The sequence below is a fragment of the Equus caballus genome, chromosome 5 (genome assembly GCF_041296265.1).
Source record: "Equus caballus isolate H_3958 breed thoroughbred chromosome 5, TB-T2T, whole genome shotgun sequence".
NCBI classification, from domain to species: domain Eukaryota; kingdom Metazoa; phylum Chordata; class Mammalia; order Perissodactyla; family Equidae; genus Equus; species Equus caballus.
In genome coordinates, this window is record NC_091688.1 from 77,865,153 (window position 1) to 77,887,094 (window position 21,942).

Genomic DNA, 21,942 nt, shown 5'->3' on the forward strand with positions numbered 1-21,942 from the left:
GAATATGTTGCTGTCATAAAGCTGAGGAGGCAATGGGCAGCTCTGGTGAAAGAAATATCAAGAAAAGAGAAAAACAGTGGTAGTCAAAAAGGTGCTCTAAGATTCCCAATGTAGCTTGAACAATGCTACAATATTTTATCCTCCAAACAAGAAAGTCACAGAGGCTGGAGAAGAAATGATGAACAATTTAGTTTTATGTTTAATTCAATTAACAAAGGCCACAGGGTGGTATGTTTTACATATTCTAAACTACACAAAATTGGATCAGCAGGCAAAGGTGTCTGCCAACAAAGGTACTGTCATCAGTACACCTGATGCTGGTTGAACCTACAGTAGTGTCATATTTCCTTGTGCATCAGTTAAGACTTTAGGAATTTCTTTTTTAGGCAAAGATCTTTAGTTAACTTGCATCTCTTTACATTTTTGTCATTAAGTTTATTTAGCATAGATCCTAACTATTTTACCACAATGAACACTGTCTTGTGTTGTTATGATATTCTCTATCAAACATGAATTACTTGGCACATTATCTCATTGACTTAAGCCTTTGGACTTTCTGGACAATACAGTTTAATTACATAACAATAATTTTTGTTAACTTTCTAAATAATAATATGCCATTTGCCCCTCAATACTAAATTTTCTCTCAAATTCAGCAACTACTAAAATGTTCTAAATGTTTAAACATTTCCAAAGAGACAAATCCCAAAAATGTCCATAAACTTTTTTTGCTATAAATGACTCTTTAAATTGGCTTTCTTCAAATTTATAAAATATTTTACTGATTTTTAATAAAGATTGAATGAATTAACAACAAACTTTTTTTGTGTGTGTGAAGAAGATTAGCCCTGAGCTAACATCCATGCCAATCTTCCTCTATTTAGTACGTGGGACATTGCCACAGCATGGCTTGATGAGTGGTGTGTAGGTCTGCTCCAAGGATCCGGGCCGTGAACCCTGGGCTGGTGAGGCACAGCATGCAAGCTTAACTGCTACGCCACTGGGTCAGCCCCAGTAACTTAAACTTTTAAACGTTAGTACACAGTTTCCTAAGAAAAAAGTGAGTTCAGCTGGATCCCAAGATCCAGTATCTTCTGAAAAAATTTAACATTTTTATTCTGGGATTATATTGTGAGAATTAATAGAAATAACTGGCATAGCAGGAAGTGAAGTTCAGGTTTTGTGATTAGAACTAAAACAGCAAACAAATAACATTTGTATGTATTAGTTTTCTGATTTTTAGTGTAAAATCCTTAATAGCTATGCTTAAAATATAACTATTTCTCCACAATTAAAATGTGTGCAATGGTAACATTCAAAGAAAACTAGACCTACTGTCTGCATATCTCAAAAAGCAGAAAGATGGGCTGGCCCAGTGGCATAGCAGTTAAGTTCGCATGCTCTGCTTCAGCAGCCCTGGGTTCACTGGTTCAGATCCCGGCCGCGGATGTCCACACTGCATATCAAACCATGCTGTGGCAGGCACCCCACACATAAAATAGAGTAAGATGTTAGCTCGGGCCAACCTTTCTCAGTAAAAAGAGGAGGTTTGGTGGTGGACAACAGCTCAGGGTTAATCTTCCTCAAAAAAAAAAAAAGCAGCAAGAAATTATTAGAACATATGAACAAATGTACGTATAATGATTTAAATTACCTTTCTTCTTCTCGAACCCATACTGGAGTTTTAGGAATTTGTGCTTGAAAAAACTTAGATGCTTTATAACAAAAGTTGCTGCAAAAACACTGAAAAGAACATTTTAAAACAAGTAAATTTTTTTTTGTATTGTGAAACACAACTTACAAACAGAAGAGAATATAAAACATAAATACATAATTCACAGAAAAAAATGAAAACCCATGAATCTACTACCCAAGGTAAGAAATACCATACAATACCTTTGAAGGCTTCCATGTGCCCCTCCCCGAGGGCATCATTCTTCACATTCCCCAGAGGTAACCACTACCATAAATTTTGTTACTCATTCCCGTTTCCTTTAGTTTTGCTACCTATATACATATCCCTATAAAATATATCATTCAGCTTCGCTGACTTTTAAACTTTCTCTAAATAGAATCATATTGTTATGTATTCTTGTCTTCTTTTGATCCACATTATATTTTTGAGATTCATTCATATACTGTAGTTTATTCATTTACACTGTACGTTACATTCCATTGCATAAGTATACTATCCTTTATTTATTAAGGACAACTGAACTGTTTCTAATTTTTTTTGCTATCACTACAATTTTACCATAAACTTTTTTTTACAATTTTTTAAATTAAAAAAAAACTGTGGTAAAATAGCTAAAATTTACCATCTTAACCATTTTTAAGTGTACAGTCCAGTGGCATTAAGTACCTTCTCACTGTTGTGCAACCATCATCATCAACCATCTCCAGAACTCTCTTCATCTTGTAAAACTGAAACTCTACACCCATTAAACAATAACTCCCCATTTCTGCCTTCTCTGACAACCACCATTCTACTTTCTGTCTCTATGAATTTGAGTACTCTAGTTACCTAATGTAAGTGGATTCATATAACATTTGTCCTTTTGTGCTGGCTTATTTCACTAACATAATGTCTTCAAAGTTCATCCATACTGTAGCATGTCTCAGAATTTCTTTCCTTTTTAAGGCTGAATAATATTCCATTATATATATATACCATATCTGTTTATACAACTAGACACATTCATATAAACTTGTGCACACAGACAAGAATTTCCTTAGGATATATATACAGTAGAATAGAAAGGTTTGGTCATAAAGAATGCGCAAATTTGAGTTTAGTAGATAATGCCAAACAGTTTCTCAAAAAGGTTATACCAATTTTTATTTGACCAACAATATAAAGAGTTACTAATATTGTCAGGTTTTTATAATTTTGCTAATTTGAGGGCTGTGAAAACACAACTCAACATTGTTTTGTTTTGTGAGGAAGACTGGCCCTGAGCTAACATCTGTGCCCTAATCTTCCTCTATTGTATGTGGGATGCACCACAGCGTGGCTTGAGGAGTGGTGCTAGGTCCACACCCAAGATCCACACCTATGAAGCTTGGGCCGCAGAAGTGAAGCATGCGGACTTAACCACTACCCCACTGGGCTGGCTCCCCTAATGTGTATTTATTTGCCACTTTCCTGATTACTGATAAGGCTGAGCATCTTTTCATATATTCATTAGCCATTCAAGTTCCTTCTGTAAAATTTTTCTAGGGTGGTTTGTCTTTTTTTTAAACATTATGTATTCTGGTTATGACTCTGCAGTCAGTTACATGTGAGAAATACAACTCTTTCTGATTTGTAGCTTATCTTTTCACTCTTTTTGGGAACTTCTAGTGAGCCAATATATTTAATTTTAATGTAGAAAAATTTATCAATTTTTCCTCTGTGGTCTATAGTTTTATTTTATTTAAGAAGTTCTCTCTGGTCCAAGTTTATAAAGATATCCTCCCATATTGCCTTTGAAAAGGCTTGTCTTTAGGTCCTTAATCTACCTAAAATTGATCTCTGTCTGTGCACTGAGATAGACAGGGGTCAATTTTAACTTCTTCCCTATGGATAACTAATTGTGCCATACCAATTATGGAAAACTCCACCTTTTTTCCACTGATCTACAACACTCTTTTTGTCATATATCAAGTGTCCATATATGTCGTCAGTTTGTTTCTGGCTCTTTATTCTGTTCCATGATTTATTTGCTACATTTGTGCCAGTATGCACTTCTACTTTTTAAACGTTCAAATAATAATTAAAGCTTAAGCAAACAGGTTTTTTTTTTAACACCCTAAATGAAGTATTTATAAATGAAAAACTTTTAACATGGGCTATTCTCTAAAAGGCAAGATTTTAAACAGTTATTTTTAGAAATCCATTTAAATAATGTGAAAAATTAATTTGCCACATTGAACACAGCCTTTAAACTTACCTTTCTTTCAGTAATATCATAGACTTTATTGGTTTTGGTAGAAATTTTATATTTCTGTTTTGGTATCTAAAAAAAAAGAAAGTACAGCTTACAAAAGAATCCAAGTAACAAACGTGAACTTTATGTTACAAGATCAAGTCATCTATGTATCATATCTTTGGCTAACCCATGTCATTATTTCACGACCTCAGTTTCATTTCTTCTTCTTTCTACAGAGTATTTTGCTAAATATAAAAATTAAAAGCCCGTATTTTAAAAAGTTAGTGACTTACGATTCCTAGCTTCTTCTGACATAAGGGATAACCGCAGAGGCTGACGACAGAACGCTCATCCACAACATCACTATAGTGAGCAGGGGTGATGAATTGCCCCTACAATGAAATGAGAGGGATAGTTCCACCCAGATTACTGGAAAAGTTCGTTTATCAGCTCTCTAAGCCTCATCCATCTCATCTGACAATAAGATAACAACAGCACCTATCTCATAGGTTTGATGTTAGAATCAAAGGAGAAAATAAAGGAAAAGCACTTAGAAAAGTGCTCGACACATGGTAAGTACTCAAAAAGTGTTAGTTATTATTTAAAAAGAAACAAAAAGTTTCTGCTACTGTAGACTATGCATCTTTGTAGATTATACAGTTCATGAAATAATTCTGAGGCAGGAGAAAGAAGTGGTGCTATAGTGACTGCTGTACCACAGCAAAATATTGATAGTATATTTTATTTTTAAAAAGCGTTATTCAAAAAATAAACCACATAAAATAATAAGATATAACTTTACCTATTTTTAAAGCACAATCTTAAAAAACAAAGTATATTAAAGGTGTCATTGTGACTCTCGAACAAACTTTTGTGCAAAATCTTCCAGCTTCTGAAAAAACTGTACAGGAGAATGGTGGGGTAATAGTAAGAAGCTAACACCAAATATTTTCCTTCGACATCTTCACGTCCAAATAATCTCAATTCTTGAGATTATTTCTGAAGAAGTTTTTCTGTCTTCACAGGGACTGAAATAGTTTTTATTGAGAGTGATACAGGCTATTTGTTTCAAATGAAGCATTTCTGGTTTGTCTGTTTTCTTTAGAGTCACCATGTATGCAGATTCTGATGCAGTTACCAATTTCAACTAAATATTGCCATATTTATATTCCTCTTGTTTAGAGAAATCTGAGTTACACTAAGAATTATTTTTGCAATAGAAGCTCTGAGTTTTAATTTTCTATTTCTTTTTTCTCTTAAGGATTATGAGGATATAATAGAAATTATAGAATAGAAATTACAGAAATTTCCATTCAAAATTTTAATGCAATAAAGCCATTAAAGAAAACAAAAAAAATTTTAATGCAGATTATAATCTTCCAGTTATGTGTTAAATCTTAAGTGATCTATATTTCAGGTTTTTAAAATATAAAAATTAAAGGAATTACATTAACAAAAATAATAATCGGTTACTAAAATAAGACAACATATGGAATATGGAAACTGACATTGGGATCATTAGTGCAAAGTGATGGAAATCAAGTGAGATAAGCAGACCGGTTATAAAAAAACTGCTACTAAGGGGTAAAATATGCATGCTATTTTTCATTAGTGCATTTTAAAGTCATTATACAACAAGAAATGCATAACAGTTGATTATTCTAAAATGCACAAATTATATAGCTTGATACCTGCATCTGGTGACTGAGAACAGATTTAAAAATTTCAACAATGCAAGGAAGTTTCACGTTGCATAGATTTAACGATCTTGTACTACAAAAGCAATAATCTGTCAACACATACACACTCCTTTAGCAATTCTGCTGTAATATTCTCTTCTAAAAGCTGTTCAACAATACGTAGAGCTTTTCTCTCAAACTCAATCTTCTTTCTCACTGCTGCTTCTAGTTCAGCTTTCCTAAAATTAAAAAAATACATATTCAAAATTTATAAGTATCCTACCTGTAAGTTTTATCATAGCCAATTTTGTTTTAAAATACATTAACAACTTACTATTTTGCTATTTAAATTAAATTTACATATTTTTAATGCTGTTACCCTTGACCCAATACTTTTCAAAAAGAAAACAAGCTACCTGTTGCACCGTACACATAAAATCTGCCATAATAACAGGATTATTTGATTTCCAGAGCTCAAAGAACAAGGAAGAACTTAGAAACTCCTATAGAAAATGACAGGAAATCTTTTTGCCAGTTAAAGAATTTATACTCTATCATTCCTGTGTGTACCTAAAAAGGGAGGTTTTTCCAATGAAATCCTTAGAAATCAGAAGAGATTAGAGGACAAAAAGATGACTTTGGCTGTTCTTACAAATAAAAGTTTGTATCAACCTCAAAAATGAACTGATCACCCAGTTTGACAGGACAGAGTCATATCTGCAAAGAAGTGTTTACTTACTTTGTTGTAAAGTCTGATTAAATAAATTACTGATGTCATAATTGGTATGACTATGTGGTTTAGGAAAAGAACAATCTTCCTAGGAGGGCTAGTTCTTGTCCTGGCACCAGTGGGACTCTGTCAGCCTTTGCTGGCCCCAAACACATGGAAAATAAAGGCAGAGGCTATCTGATCAAACAATGGCCCTGGCACAGTGGTTCTCAATTCTAGCTGCTCATTAGGATTATCTGATGAGACCTTTAAAAAAGATGCCCAGGACCCACTGCAGGCTAATTAAATCAGAATCTCTGAGGATGGGGCCTGGTTATTGGTGTTTTCTTAAAAGTGCTACAGATAATCTTAGTGTGCAACCGGGTTGAGAATCACTGCCATAGGACCAAAGATGCCAAGTATCTTGGTGACTTATTTGCTCCTTTCCTGCACTGGTTTCTATTTGCTTACAGGAAAAACCTTTGCTGGCCTCCAGGACCTTGACTTGGCTCTCATATCTGGACCTAGAATGTACTCACTGTTTTTCCCTACTTTCATTAACTCCCAAGACTTTAGACTCTAATTCCTTGCCTGGAGCAATATGTTTTATAAAAATAATTTGGAGGACTGACACAGGATTGCTAACCAGGGACGTTAAAACTAGACGAAATTTGCAACTAACACCTATTCCCTCACCATTTCATAAAAGTCATTCTTACATCAAGGAAGTATAAAAGACATGAACACAGATTAAAAGGCAGTTCTTTATACTGAATACATTTAGCTTTATGAAAAACATTATTTTATTTTTCTCATTTTGCTGTGATCACTACTATGACATGTACTATGTACTATGTACCATCATGTGCTATGTACTCATCATGTACTATGATCAGTACACAATCTCTGTTAGGAATTGCTGACCTAAGCTGTTAACTACCTCAACCTCCAGTAACAGCCACTCCTCCTAACGGATGGATACCTACAGCCGCTTCTCACGGATAGCCCTGTCTCACTGCTGTCCTCTGTCCCAAATGACGACAGGGAGTATGGTGCACAGCAGTGGTTCTCAAACTCCTTTGTCTCAGCACTGCTTTATACTCTTAAAATTACAGTTTTTGCTTATGTAGATTATATCTGTTGATATTTACCATATTAAGATTAAAAGTGAGAAAATTGTAAAGCATTTATTAATTCATTTAATAATAATATACCCATTACATGTTAATATATCTTTTAAATAAAAAACTTAGTGTGAAGAGTGAAACTGTTTGATATTTTTGCAAAGTTCTTTCATTTCTGGCTTAACAGTATTCACCTGGATGGAATGGAGAAGGAGTTTTCAATGGGACTAAATTCATAAAGAATCACTCCCCTCAACAACTATTTGGTTACCCCCATGGATTTTAATTGTTTCATCATCCTGGGTGATCTGCTCAAAATACATTTCAGCTTATCTATGTTCCTCAAATTGTAGCGCTCAGAATAAAACATGATCTCCTCAGGTTTGTGGTCAGATCAGTGTTGAGGTGAGTTGCAAATTACTGTCAATATCAATGTTAACTAAACTTTACTCTTGCAATATTTCCTAAAACCAAGTCAGGATAACCATGCTGCTCCACAGGGAAGGCCTCGCCAAAACAGATCTCAAATGCACCCAATTTCTCCATTCCCAGATGATCACCAACCCTAACATCTTAAAACTTTTTAGACTTAAATTCTAACACTTTATTACTTAAAGTTCTCCCATTTGCACTTGGAATATTGAAATTTCTCACCATGGCCCAGCAGGTACTTTAAGAATGGAATCCTGCCTCTCTAACTCTTTCCTACGCTTCTTTCTTCCCTTGCTCAGAACACTGCACACCACCCTGGGCATCTCTCCTTTCTTTAAATGTCCAAGCTTTTTCTTGTCATACATACTGCCACCTCTGGCTGGAGATGCGCTCTCACTACTCCTTGTCCGGTTAATGCCTACTTGGCCTTCAAGTCTCAGCTTAATTATTACTTTCTCAGAGAAGTCTCTCCCTGAAAACCTGCCATCCTCCCTGCCAACCTCCAACTAAACTGGACTCTTGTTATTAGCTCCTCCTCATAACATCATAGTCTTTTCCTTTATGGCACTTATCACAATTTGTAATTCTGTACTTATTTGTGATAATTTAATAGGTATTTCTCTGTTCCACTAGACAGGACTGTGTTTATTCTGTTCAAAACCATATCCTCAGGGCCTAACACAGGTCTAGCATATCCTACACTGGGTAAATAACTTTTGAAAGAGCGAGTAAATTAAGGCCAAAGCCAATACTTCATAAAATGATAAATCATAGATATACATTTTTAAATCATCCTCCTAGACTACTCCTATTCTGGAAACTTTTTGTGACAGGATATAAATCTTGCCTTTTTTAGGAGAAGCCAAGAGATAGTACAGGACAACTTTTTGCTGAAAATATGGACATGATGTAAACAAAGAACAGAAAAGGCTTCTTGGAGTCCCTGTCATACAAAGCAAAAAAAGGAGAGAGTATCTGAAGAGGTGGAAGAGGAGAACCTGGTTAATTCAGGACTGCTTATTACCTTTCTGAGATACTCATACCTTCACCAACAATCTAAAAGGGTCTGATTTGGTTTTCTTAAAGCAAGGAGTAGGGGGACGTAACAGTCTATGTGAGAATCTACAGTGCTTCCCAGATCTTTCCCTTCTCTCTCAGAATAATTTTCTCTAAGGTAGCACCTATTATTGTTTTCAAAAATGGTTCAATTTATGTCAGATAAACAGATAAGAGAATGCAGTTGTCCAAGTAGTTCTCATACCTTTTGGAAGCATCTTCTTGTTTCAAAGCACTTGTCTGTTTACTACCTACAATGAAAAAAAACAGTAGGTCAAGTTTACACACACACACTAGGTTACAGGACAGATTCGTGCCCACATAAACCGTAGACATCTCTTCTTCTTTCCCACACATTTCCTTTCCAATCCTGTTTGTAAATCAAATGAAATGGGAAGGGAATCCAATTTGTTCTTGTAAATTAATTAATTATTCCCGAATTTTTTTGGTTAAAACGCACCTCTTTCGGGATTGAATTTTGTCTTGAATCAGAGCTGCATAGTTAAGCACTCCCCAAAAAATCTGAGATGTGGGTACTTTTACGGGCAACCTCTCTCCGTCCCCCAAAGGTTCGCTCCCGGGGAGAGCGGGAAGTCTGAGCCCTCAGAGAACGGGGGCACCCAAGCCACAGGACCTCTGGAAGGAGGACCAGCGCTGGGTCCAAGGCCAGCTGCACACTGCCCGCCGACGCTGCCCTGGTCACTTGCCCACTCTGGCGACTCCCGGCTCCCAGGACGTCTGCTGCCCCTCCCTCCGAGACTGGAGCACAGCCCATGACGGGGGAATCGTGGAAGGCTGGTGTAAAGAGACGGGGGGCGGCGGGCGGTCTTCCCCAGAACGCGCGAGCACGGCGGGACGAAGCTCTTGGCCTTCTCCGCCCCGAAGACCACCTCCCCCGGGGCAGCCTTGCGGGAGCGCCCCGCGCGCCTCGGTCTGGAACCCTGTCGGGGCTCAGTTCTCAGGGGCCGAGCGTGCGAAGCGACCTTGCTTCCTACCTGCGGCGCTTCGGGCGGCGCGGGGGGCCCGGGCCTTGGGGCGAGCGGCGCGCAGCCCGACCGGCTCCGCCATGGCAGCCTCCTCACCGGCTCGGCACCGGCCTCGGCCTCTCCTCCCGAGGCTCCGCCTCCCTGCGTAGCGCGGGGCGGGGCCGGCCGCGGGGGGCGGGCCCGGAGAGCGGCCTGCGCGGCCCGAGGAGGCGGAGCGGCCTGCAGAGAGGGGCGAGGGGTCCAGCCGGTAAGTGGGCGCACCGGGAGGTCTGGGTGTCGGGGCTCGCCGTGGGCTGGGCGCCGTGGGCCGTGAGCCGCGGAGGACTCGGCGCCGCGGGCTGACCAGGCCCCACGAGGCGGTGGGGCCCGAACGTCAAGGCGAGCAGGAATCGGGAGAAATGGCCTCCTTGGATGCCGCCCGCACGCGCGCCGCGCTTTCATCCGCCCTGGAGCGCGCTGCCGGGAGGACCCGGCCCAGCCGCGCCTCCGCTGCGGGCCTGGGGCTCGGCCTTCCCGCGGAGAAACGGCGGCCGGTGGGAAGGGAACGCTAGTCCCCTGAGGCCGCCGGCCGCCTCGAATCCGTGCGATACAGCCAGTTCCCTGTCTGGATTGAATACCTGGGGGAGCGCATCTCTTACAGGGAAATGCCTCGGTCACACTTGGGGTGAAGGGCATTTGGACTTTCACCCTGTCTGGGTGAGTTGTGTTGCTCTGGTGGGACGTTAAAAAATAAAAAATTCCCTAATGATTAGAACGGATTTCAAGCCCACCTTTTGGAAAAGAAATACTTTGCCTTTTTAAAGTCATTTATATAGTCCATATTTGTGCTGCTTCCTGGGGGTGCTCTAGAGGATTTTTTTTTAAGTGTATCTTTCAAAACTGCTCCTGGAAGAAAAAGATGCAACAGGAGTTTTTTTTTTTTAATACATTTTTATTTTCTTAGGCTAACATACTAACTTTCAGTAAAAACATTTCAGCTTTAAAAGTTTCTGTTTTCTTTATTGTATTTACTACTAATTCATCAGAAAGAAACATTATTAGTACTTCAATGTAGTATCACTGATACTTAACGGTGTGTTTTGTATTAGTACATTTCAGCGTCAAAACTAGGAAAAATAGGAATGGCTGTGGAGGAACTTCAATCTATAATAAAGAGATGTGTAAGTAATTCTTTTTTTTTCTTTTTGTAAAATTAAATACCTTTCAAAATATGGGAAGGGCACAGATTATTTTTAATTACATTTAACGATCACTCAAATTGTTAATCATCTTTAATCCTTGCTTTTTTTAACCTATGAAAAAATAGGATGAGGACAAGAAGGTAGATTGGATTGTTTCTCCAAGTGACATACTTGTCTAAATAACCTTTTACATTTTTAATGCTGATCCTTACCATAGATTTCTTTAGCAGGGTGAATTTCAAGATCATTCATTAAAGTATTTATTAGACTAATTCTAATTTTCATACATATGCTTATGTGCAACTTATCTAGAATTTAGACAGATTTCCTTTTTTCAGAGAAATCAAGTAGTTATTGAGTTTTTATTTGCCTCAACGTGTTTGATTTTTGTTTATTTTGTTCTTGCTAGCAAATCCTAGATGAGCAAGACTTTAAAGAAGAAGATTTTGGCCTATTTCAGGTAGCAGGCCAAAGATGCATAGATGAAGGGCACGTAGAGCAGCTATTAGAAATTATTCAAAATGAAAAGAATAAGGTAAGTACAATGTTTGTGTGTACTAGGAAGGGAATAGCCACATGATGCTATTATTCATCCATTCATTTGTGTTCTCAGAGGATAACTTTTGAGAGTGCCTTACTTTTAGCTAATAATGATAGAATTAATAGTAGGTAATATTTATTATTTACTATGTCCCAGTTACTAAGTGCTTTACATCTGTTAACTCATTTGGCCTTTCCAGAATTCCGTAAGATAGGTAATACTATCAAATTCATTTTGTAGATAAGGAAATAGTCACTGAAAGATAAATAACTTTCCCAAAAGTGACTCAGCTTTTATGTGACATCCAGGATTCAGACCTGTACAGCCTGGTTTCAGAGCTCTCAAGCACTCTGCTCTGCCTCGCATCTGTGTAGCACTTGAAAGGAAGTTTTAGAGTGGAATTGAGGAGGTTGACTGACTGTGGGATGAGAGAGAGGGAGGCATCAAAGATGACTGGGTTTCTAGCCTCTGAGAGGATAATATATGTCCCAAACAGAAAAAGGCAACCTAAGAAGAGGAGAAAGTTCCTCAAGGAGGACAAATAAGTTTATTTTGGAAATTTTAAGTTTAAATGCAGCAGGCAGTTGATAAGTAATGGTTGAAGCCCAGTAGAGAAATAGGAGATTAAGATGTAGATTTGTGCATGATTAGAGATTAGATGATTGTGATAGATTTAAGCATAGTGGAGCTTAGCCTTAATAGCTTGAGAATCACCTTTGTAATGTGTGGTCTGCTAAATTCAAAGGTTCAGCTATTGATAAGACAGTGTTTAAAACTGACTACAACCTAATTTTCTTGTCAGGTAACACAATCAAGATTGATCAAGATGTACTGTTAATCTGCTTTGTGTTAAATGTTTTTTTTTTTTAAGAGCCATATGAATAGTAGTTTCTCCTAAGATACTATATTGCAAGGGTTCTCAAGATGGCACTACTGATATTTTGTAGCAGTACTCCCACTCCCCCACCAGTAATGACCATCAAAAATGTCTCCAGACATTGCCAAATGTCCCCAGTAGGAAGGGCACAAAATTGCCCCCACTGAAAACCGCTGGTATAGTGGGAAAAACACAGGCCTTGAAGCTGGACAGACTTATATGCAAATCCTGGCTCTGCCACCTTTTAGTTCTTGGACACTGGGCATCTCAGTAATCTCTAAACTTTGGTATTCTCGTCTATCAATTGAGGATAACAATCTTACCCTGTAGGGTTGTTAGTATTAAATTAAAATAAGGTGTAGCTTACGGATAGTCAGTCAGTGTTTACTCCCCTTCCTCATGACCATTTACTATTTACATAGTGAGTGGATACTTTGCAGCTGGGATTCTATTTGTAGAATATTTTATCAAAATTCTTTTTTTTTCACCTCAGGTATACAAATCTTATTCAAATCTAGAATTTCTCTTATAGTTAATTGTTCTCAGAGAATCATTTATTAGGGTAGACGTCAACCTATGGAAAGGGAAATAGTTGGAAAAGTAGAGTCTCACAGTAAGTTTTGAAAAGCAAATAGAGGCTTATGTAATAAGTAGTGGTGGAAGAAATCTTTAGTAATTTGGGGAAAAATTAACCACATAACATAAATTCCTGATTAGTAAAGACCTAGATATTAAAAGTCAAGCAACACAAAAAATAGAGGAAAACAGAAGAGACTGTCAGATCTTTGGAGGGAGGATAATTTGTTACACTTAGAAGTAGTAGACATCATTCAACCTGTATTTATGGGTCATCTATTTTGTAACAGCCCCTACTGTAGATGCTGGGAATAGATCTGGTCGTGAACAAAACTCACTGCCCATATGGATTGTAAATTCTAATGAAGACAGATATATACATGATAAATAAATTATGTAGTATGTTAGAAAGTGCTAAATACTACACAGAGGAATAAAGCATGGGGGATGAACTGTGCCGGGTAAAACTGTACAGAGATTTGAAGGAAGCAGGACTGTCAGCTATGGGGCTATCTGGGAAAAGAGCGTGCCAGGCAGAAGAAATAACTAGTATGGAAAAAATGTTCAGAGAGAGCAACTGAACTATCTATTCCTTTAGGTAAAAAGCATGATTGTTTTGCTATTTGTTTAAAAAAAAGGAAAATCAAATTTAAGTCTTTATTTTATGCCATACTTGCAATATAAATCTTATTGAATAAAAAAAAATAGGTGAAATATGTATTTAAAAAAAAACTTGAATGTTTATAAATCTCTAAAGGGGGAAATTCATTTTAAACCTAAAAGCAGTAGAAAGGGGACCAAAGAGAAATATCAGGGGCCTGACCCCATGGCCAAGTGGTTAAAGTTCTGCCTGCTCTGCTTTAGCAGCCCGGGTTCACGGGTTCAGATCCCAGGTGCAGACCTACACCACTCATCAAGCCATGCTGTGGCGGTGACCCACATACGAAATAGAGGAAGATTGGCACAGATGTTAGCTCAGGGCTAATCTTCCTCAGTAAAAAAAATCAGTATATTTTGCTATATAAAAAATGACAACCAAAAAACCAAATAATTATTTGTCATAAATACGACTAAGTGAGTATTAACATATAGGTAGCTCATGCAGATTGAGAAGGCAAACATTAAAATGTCCTGTTGATAAATGAGCAAAAATATAAATGGATAGTACTTCCTCTTTTGTGAACTATGTATTCACATACCCTAACATATTCTGTTGCTGGTTCTCTAGGACATGTTAAGTCTTATACTTTTATACATTGTTTCAGAGCTGTGAATATATTTCCCACCTATCTGTGCCTGACAGACTTCTCTGTTTTTCTAAGAAGCCTTAGCTTAGCCGTCACCTCTTCTGGGAAGCCGCCTCTTGCTTTCCCCAGAGGAGAGTGACTATTCTGCTAGACCTTCTCTTCTACCTTTATTATCTTATACGACTGGGTCACGGAGCAGGTGTTGAACCTGCTCGTCTTCTTCCTAGATGTGTTTTTTTACAAATGAACCTAGAATGTAAACTCAGTGAGGATAGAGATCTTACCTAATATATTCCTTGCTTTTTTTTCTAGCACCTAAAATACTCTAGGGACCTGACATATATTTATATACTGATAAATACTGAGGAGTTGAAGTAGAATTCAGGCCAGTGAAGTGGAGAATATTGTTGATAGTTTTGAAAATCAGTGGTTTTGATAATGAATGTGCATCACTAATTATAAACAACTTCTTGGTTGGTAAGCATTCTGAAATACCTTTGAAAATAGAAGCAACTCATCTATAGGAGAGAAAGTTAATGAAGTGGCATCCCCTCTTTTACATAAGTTACATGACTATAATATATATTTAGAGATTCTCTGGGGAACTGTAGAACATTCATGAGCATTGACTGGATTTCTTTCTGAATCAGGGGAGCAAAATTCTTTTTGAAAATTAAGTACTTGCTCATATTCAGAAAATTAAGTCTCCTGTTTAAATCCTGGGAAAGACCACCTTACCTGGAAAAGTAAAGGCCCCTTTGCTTTTCCTCAGTGAACGCATTAAATACTACTTTAAAATGTTGGTATCTGTTAGCAGCCAACTCTAGGAAGTCAATGGTGAGATGTCATAAGACTCATCTTTCCTATTTTAGAGGAAATTCTAAGTTCCTCCAAGTTAAGAAAGCTCACTGTGAGAGTCCTATAGATGGCAGTATTTGCTTTACTTTCAAAATGCTTTTATAGGTCATCATCAAGAATATGGGCTGGAATCTTGTTGGTCCTGTTGTTCGATGCCTTTTATGGAATGACAAGGAAGATGATAAAAGGAAATACTATTTTCTGATGCTTGATTTATTAGTAAAGGTAAGTTAAAACTAGGTTCTCTTTGTTAGAATACGCAGCAGTATTTTATAATTCCCTTTAATGTTTAATGCTTGTTTTTCGTGAGAACGCTGTTTAGTTCATGAAAATACAGGAGAGAGCTCTTCGGAGAAAAGACCCAACCTTATTGATTGGATGGGCAAGTCCACTTCAGTTTCCCCAACTTTGTGGATATAAGAATCACCTAACCTCACGTCAGACCCTCTGATTGAGAACCTCCAAGGAGAGACCTAAGAAGCTCTATTTTTAACAAGTAGCTGATTGTCTAGATGTAGAGATAAGGGTTAGAGCTAGTTCAAGGCCACAGTGATCTTTTGGCAACGTTGGAACTAGAATCAAATCTCATTGCCCTTTCCTCTGTGGTTTGCTCCCTAAAAGAATATGAAAAACCTAGAATGCATGTGAGCACAGTGGAAATAGGAATAGAAAATAGATTAGTTGTGACTGACAATCTTAAAAAGAGACTTTTGGTAAAACGTTAATAGAGTTATAGGTAAAAAATGATGGTTAAGAGGGGCTGGCCCCATGGCCGAGTGGTTAAGTTCGCGCACTCCGCAGCAGGCGGCCCAGTGTTTCGTTAGTTCGAATCCTGGGCACGGACATGGCACTGCTCATCAGACCACGCTGAGGCAGCGTCCCACATGCCACAACTAGAAGAACCCACAACGAAGAATACACAACTATGTACCGGGGGGGCTTTGGGGAGAAAAAGGAAAAAATAAAATCTTTAAAAAAAAAAAAAAAATGATGGTTAAGAAAAATAAATTCTGAGAAAAAGGACATTGTAAGAAGCTACTTAGAGATCAGTACAAATAAACACAAATATATACTTGGAAAGAGGGAACTCCATCTAGATATTAGTTATTAACTATGAGAGCTTTTAAAAAAAACCAAGGCAAATGAGGTGATAAGATGTGGCCAGTCAGTCACAGGCAATGCAAAGTTTTATCTGTTCAGGAAGCACAGAAGAGACCACGTTCGGGGCCGGCTCCGTGGCCGAGTGGTTAAGTTCGCGCACTCCGCTTTGGCGGCCCAAGGTTCAGATCCTCGGCGCGGACATGGCACCGCTCGTCAGGCCATATTGAGGTGGCGTCCCACATCCCACAAATAGAAGGACCTGCAACTAAGATATACAACTATGTACCAGGGGGGTTTGGGAAAATAAAGCAGGATAAAAAAAAAAAGGAAGATTGGCAACAGTTGTTAGCCCAGGTGCCAATCTTTAAAAAAAAAAAAAGGAAGACACCACGTTCATCTACATACCCTGACATACGTAGAGAGGTCCCACCTGTTGGAAGCCCTGAGAAACTAAGGCAGCCTTTGGAGTAGATCACAGCTCGAAGGAGACCTCAGCTCTGGTGATCAGGCTCTTCCTTCCCCTGTTTCTCTAGCTCTTCCTTTAGCCAGGAATTTAAATCTCTAAAATGTAGTTCTCCATTAGGAGACCTTTTGACTTCTTACTTCTTTCTAGTTTTACAGTGATTTGACTAGGGTAATAACAGATTCTGTGTTTTGCTAGTGTATTTTTTTTAATTGTATAAGGTGTTTTACTGTTAAGCAAAAATAATTATATTTTCTCAGCATCTGCCTTCTTTTAAAAATAGTAATCATCTGGCTTTAAATAAAACTTGTATTAAACAGGTTCAATTGTGAATATTTTTATAGTTATGTAATCCAAAGGAATTATTGTTGGGTTTGCTTGAACTGATTGAAGAGCCCTCTGGAAAACAGATATCCCAAATTATCCTTCTTTTACTTCAGCCATTACAAACAGGTAATAAGTATTTTGATATCTAAGTGTTTTTGGTTTTATCTATGTAAGTGATATTTCTCCAAAATGTCAACACTATACCAAAGTAAAGTTCATGACTAGATACTGAGTCCTCTGCTTAAGCTAGTAATAGCAGTGCCAGTTTGAGTCCTGCTGCCCATAGAAAGATGACAGTACCTGGTACAGAATGGGTACCCAGTAATATTTTGTTGAATGTCATGCTGTTTTCAATGTGCTGTGTTGTAATCTATAGCTTTTTGCCTAACCTCCCTATCTGCAACTTATAGCTAGAATTTTCCCTGTAAACACATTTAAAGGATTGCCTCTGTGGTGTCTGCAGTCCTCAATCTGATAGCATTGTGGTAGTCCTTTATCTTGGTTAAAAACAGTATCAGGCAGGGCATTGCTCAGCCTCTGCCTCGGGAGGTTGGGATTGGGAATAGCAAAGGTACTGCTGAAGAAAGAACAAGTGTGGAAGGAAAAGGCTCCATGGCTGAGTGCAGTAACAGTATTGGTAAGTAATGGATGTTGGCAACCAAGGCAGACAGTATTTATCCATGAGAAGAGACTACTTTTTCATTTTATGACCTACATATAACTCAGAGTCTGATAGAAGGACCCAGAATCAGAAGTTAGAGTAAGTTTGTTTTAAATGTGAATGCCCAGCAGCTTTGTACCACTTGAAATATTCGAAGTCTTCTAGAAAGAAAAATCTCGTAATACTCCCTCCCATTTTTACAGTGCTTTATAGTTTACAAGACACTTTATCTTATTTTATACTTACAGCGACCAAAAAACATAGGAAGAAGTGTTTCTGTCTTAAGTATGTAACCTGTCATAAACATCCCTAAACAAGATTTCATGGCATCCATTGTAAATTGCCATGTAAACGTACACTTTTAGTATAAAGATCCGTTATTTTATGCACCACTAAAAAGGAAAAAACACTGCCAATTAAGCTATGTTGTGTCACTCTGATTTCAGAATTGTTAAAGTTGAAAAAAAAGTGTGTTTTAATTCTACATCATTTACTGGACTTCTTGTCCCATGTTTAGCATACTTGATGAGCCTACCTCAAGTAACAACTTGGTCTCTATTTTAGTGATTCAGAAACTTCGTAACAACAAGGCATATTCAGTTGGATTAGCATTGTCTACCCTTTGGAGTCAGCTCTCTCTCCTTCCTGTTCCATACTCAAAAGAACAAATACAAACAGATGACTATGGCCTTTGTCAGTGTTGCAAGGCCTTAGTAGAGTTCACTAAGCCTTTTGTAGAAGAAGTCATGGATGACAAAGAAAACTCTCAGGAAAATGAAAACTTAAAGGATGAATTACTGAAGTTGTAAGTATATTTTTAAGAACACTTCACAATAGACTTAAGTAATAGATCAGTTATTTTATGTTTCTTTATTTCTTTGCAATGGAAGTATAAACTTTAGTGTGAAATTTTGAATTTTAGAAGAATATAGGGTTTAGTTGATATCCTGGGCATTTAATGAGGAGGCACTGATATTTTAAAAAAGTAAAAAACCAAAATCCATTTGTTTACTTCATATATTCTATGACTTGCCTTTACTCATCATAGTAAGTGAATAGTAGAAGTGGGGGAAATAGATAGGTGTAGCTCAAAGAATCTGGTCTTTCTGTGAGGGAATTGTTTTTTTACTCTCCCTTTGAGAGCAGCAGCAGCAGCAGCAGCAACAGCAGACAGTTGAACATCCAACTTGACCACAAAGCCAGTAGCAGAGTTCCCAACAGCATTTGCTCCAGGAGTACTGTAGACTAAACATGCACTTTCGATGCGACAGTCAAGCACTTTCCATATGGCTAGTCCAAATTAAGAAGTGCTCTAAGTATAAAATACTCCTTGGATTTATTGATTAATTTCTTTTATTTCTTACTACTTTTTTAGTGTGATGCAACAAATTTTTAATTATATATGGGGTTTGCATTGTATTTCTTTTGGACAGTGTCGGACTAGGTTATTAAATTACATGGACCAATAATTTTATTTTTAAAATTTTGGAGACTAAAACTACTGTTAGCTTTCTTTCTTGTCAGGTGGTGACATTAACAATTTTTTTTTACCATTTATAAAACCCATTATTTTGTGAAAGAAAAGATATTTTAACTAAGGAAATAGGAAAGGCTTAATCACAGAATAAACTGTGGTCTAAATAAACCAAATATAGCTTTATGAAAAATTACTACATCGTCCCAATTTTTCCTTGAACTAATGAAAACTGCGTCTGGACTAGCCCTGGTCCTCAGACAAACATCCAGTATCCGTTGGCATTTTCCAGACATAGAAACGAATCTCACCACACTGAGTCTAGCAAATTGTTCTCATGCTCTCCCATTACTACTAAGAAGGATCTTATATCACCAGTTTTACAGGCCATTGATTTATTGCTGTTAATGTTACTTTTCATGTAAAATTAACTTAGATATGTTTATAGAACGAGGTATTTTATACTCAGGAAGTGCTGTATTCATAGTTACCCATTTCTTATACCTTAGTTGTTTCAAAAGTTTGAAATGCCCTTTGCTGACAGCACAATTCCTTGAGCAGTCTGAAGAAGCTGGAAATGATCCTTTAAGGTATTTTGCATCTGAAATAATAGTAAGTACAGCTAATTTAATCTGCTTTAATATCTGCTGTAATCTAAAATGTTATCCTGCCATGTTCTCATGTACTGCACATGAGCATGTAAATTGATACATTTATTAATAAAGCAATATGTAATTTTTGTAGACCACAGATAAAAAGATGGAAAATAAACACCAGTAATTTTATTACTCAAATATAAATAATATTAACATGTGCATTGGAAAAACCTACAGTTCTCCTCCAGTGTCTTTCTCCTTTACTTTCACACAGAACACTTCACTCTGACACTTTCAGTCACCAAATATGTGGGCTTTTTCCCCACACCAAGCAATTCTGCAACTCCAGCTGGGTGCCCTACAATTTAACTCAATTCTGACACAATCTACCTGGAGATAGTGTCAGATCCCACAGGTTTAGGGCTCAGTCCCCTGAGACTGCCCCCCTACTTCAGATGCCAATTGCACATGATAGGTCCTCAGGTTACCCATAACTTCTGTCCAACTTGGCTACAAATTGGAGATTCCCATGACCTCCTCCCCTTTTAGATTTAAGTATTTGCTAGAACAGCTCACAGAACTCAGGGAAACACTTACTTATGTTTACCAGTTTATTAAAGTATATGATAAGGAATACAGATGATCAGCCAGATGAAGAGATAAATAGGGCGAGGTCCGAGAAGGCTCCAAGTGCAGGAGCTTCTGTCCCCGTGGAGTTGAGTGTATCACCCTTCCAGTAGGTGCATGCGTTCAGCAGCCTGGAAACTCTCCAAACCCCGTACTGTTGGGATTTTATGAAGGCTTCCTCACGTAGGCATGATCAATTACTAACTCTGTTTCTAGTCCCTCTCCCCTCTCTAGAGAAGTTGGGGGAGTGGGGCTAAAAATTTCAAGCTTCTAATCATTATGACTTGGTCTTTCTGGTGACTAGTCCCCATCCAGGAGTCCACTCAGAGACACCTCAGTAGAACAAAAGATGCTCTTAGTACTTAGGAATTTACAAGGGTTTTAAGAGCCATGTGTCAGGTACAGGTCAAAGACAAATGATAGAATAAGAGATGCTCCTAGTGTTCTTATCACCCAGGAAATTAGAAGAATTTCAGGAGCTCTGTGCCAGGAAGTGGGGGCAGAGACCAATATATATATTTTCTATTATCTTACAATTCTAGAGTTTTTTCTACTTTTATAGTCATAAATAAACAAACATATATAGTTTTTTTCAAAGAGTCTATCATATTATACATACTCTTTTGTAATCTGCTTTGTTTCTCTTAGTATAACATGAATTTTTTTCCATTGGCTTAATAGTATTCAGTGATATGGACTTAGCATAATAATGTGTTTAACCTGGGCCATGTAATTTCAACACTTAGATTTTTCAATAATTTTTCATTACTATAAAATAACTCCAACTTTCTTTTTTTAACTAAGTCTATGGTAAGTGTCCTTGTAACCAAATCTTTGCATATTTCTTTAATTGTTTCCTTAAAATAAATTCCTAGAAATGGAATTTTCTGTGCCAAAGCATATTTTCACTTTTAAGGCTCATGATAAATATTTTCAGAATAACTCCAGAAATAAGTAAATTTTATCTTAAAAGCAATTTGACTATGCATCAAGAGTATTTTAAAATGTGCTGGGATTCTGTCATAGGGAACTAATCTGAAATATAGAAAAATATGTGCTTGAGATTGATAGTCATGAATTTCAAGTTAGAGCTGTTATTGTGGCTGTGGGTTTTCTTCAGCCATGTTCAGCTGCGCAAATGCATGTGCAGCATAAGAGAAAAGTTGGATTTTAATTAGGTTGGGGTTTTGAGAACTGTGTGAATTCTACAAAGCAATAGGGCTAACAGCATCGAGCGTTATGCAGGGGAGTGACTAATGATGAGCAGTGGGATTTAAGCTGAATAAGGAGGGAAGTTAGGACATACTAAAGACAGCGAAAAGATGATGCGATCACTAGATTGTAGATCCTGGTGTGAGTGGCAAGTTGTTGGAGTTAGGTTACTAAAAGGAGTGAGCTGTAAAGATGAGAGGTTAAACAACAGGATGCTTGAAATTAATATTATGGAAAGATTACAGTTACTAATAACCATGTCTAGGGTATGACCATGGGAGTGAGTGTTCTAAGGAGAGAATGG

The 21,942-nt window shown here is 37.6% G+C and overlaps 2 protein-coding genes across 9 annotated transcripts in view; one reads left to right on the top strand and one right to left on the bottom strand.

The window, feature by feature from the left end:
- The window catches only part of RPAP2 (RNA polymerase II associated protein 2), a 72,585-nt gene extending 62,518 nt beyond the window's left edge, over positions 1-10,067 (bottom strand). For 3 of the 7 annotated variants that reach the window (XM_070268739.1, XM_070268738.1, XM_070268740.1), the window contains exons 1-6: positions 9,907-10,055; positions 9,117-9,162; positions 5,715-5,829; positions 4,205-4,303; positions 3,933-3,998; positions 1,655-1,743 (exon numbers count right to left, since the gene is read on the bottom strand). In XM_070268739.1, coding sequence (XP_070124840.1) covers positions 1,655-1,743; positions 3,933-3,998; positions 4,205-4,303; positions 5,715-5,829; positions 9,117-9,162; positions 9,907-9,979 — 488 coding nt within the window. In that variant the 5' untranslated portion in view covers positions 9,980-10,055. Of the gene's footprint in view, positions 1-1,654; positions 1,744-3,932; positions 3,999-4,204; positions 4,304-5,602; positions 5,830-9,116; positions 9,163-9,906 lie in introns of all 7 variants that reach the window. The other 4 variants (XM_070268742.1, XM_070268744.1, XM_023641648.2 and 1 more) reach the window with 4 other exon arrangements.
- Positions 10,044-21,942, top strand: part of GLMN (glomulin, FKBP associated protein) — a 39,804-nt gene continuing 27,905 nt past the window's right edge. For both annotated transcript variants that reach the window (XM_023641650.2, XM_023641649.2), the window contains exons 1-7: positions 10,044-10,144; positions 10,986-11,057; positions 11,488-11,613; positions 15,283-15,402; positions 17,086-17,194; positions 18,294-18,534; positions 19,713-19,815. In XM_023641650.2, the coding sequence (XP_023497418.1) occupies positions 11,019-11,057; positions 11,488-11,613; positions 15,283-15,402; positions 17,086-17,194; positions 18,294-18,534; positions 19,713-19,815 (738 nt within the window). In that variant the 5' untranslated portion in view covers positions 10,044-10,144; positions 10,986-11,018. The remainder of the gene's footprint in view (positions 10,145-10,985; positions 11,058-11,487; positions 11,614-15,282; positions 15,403-17,085; positions 17,195-18,293; positions 18,535-19,712; positions 19,816-21,942) is intronic.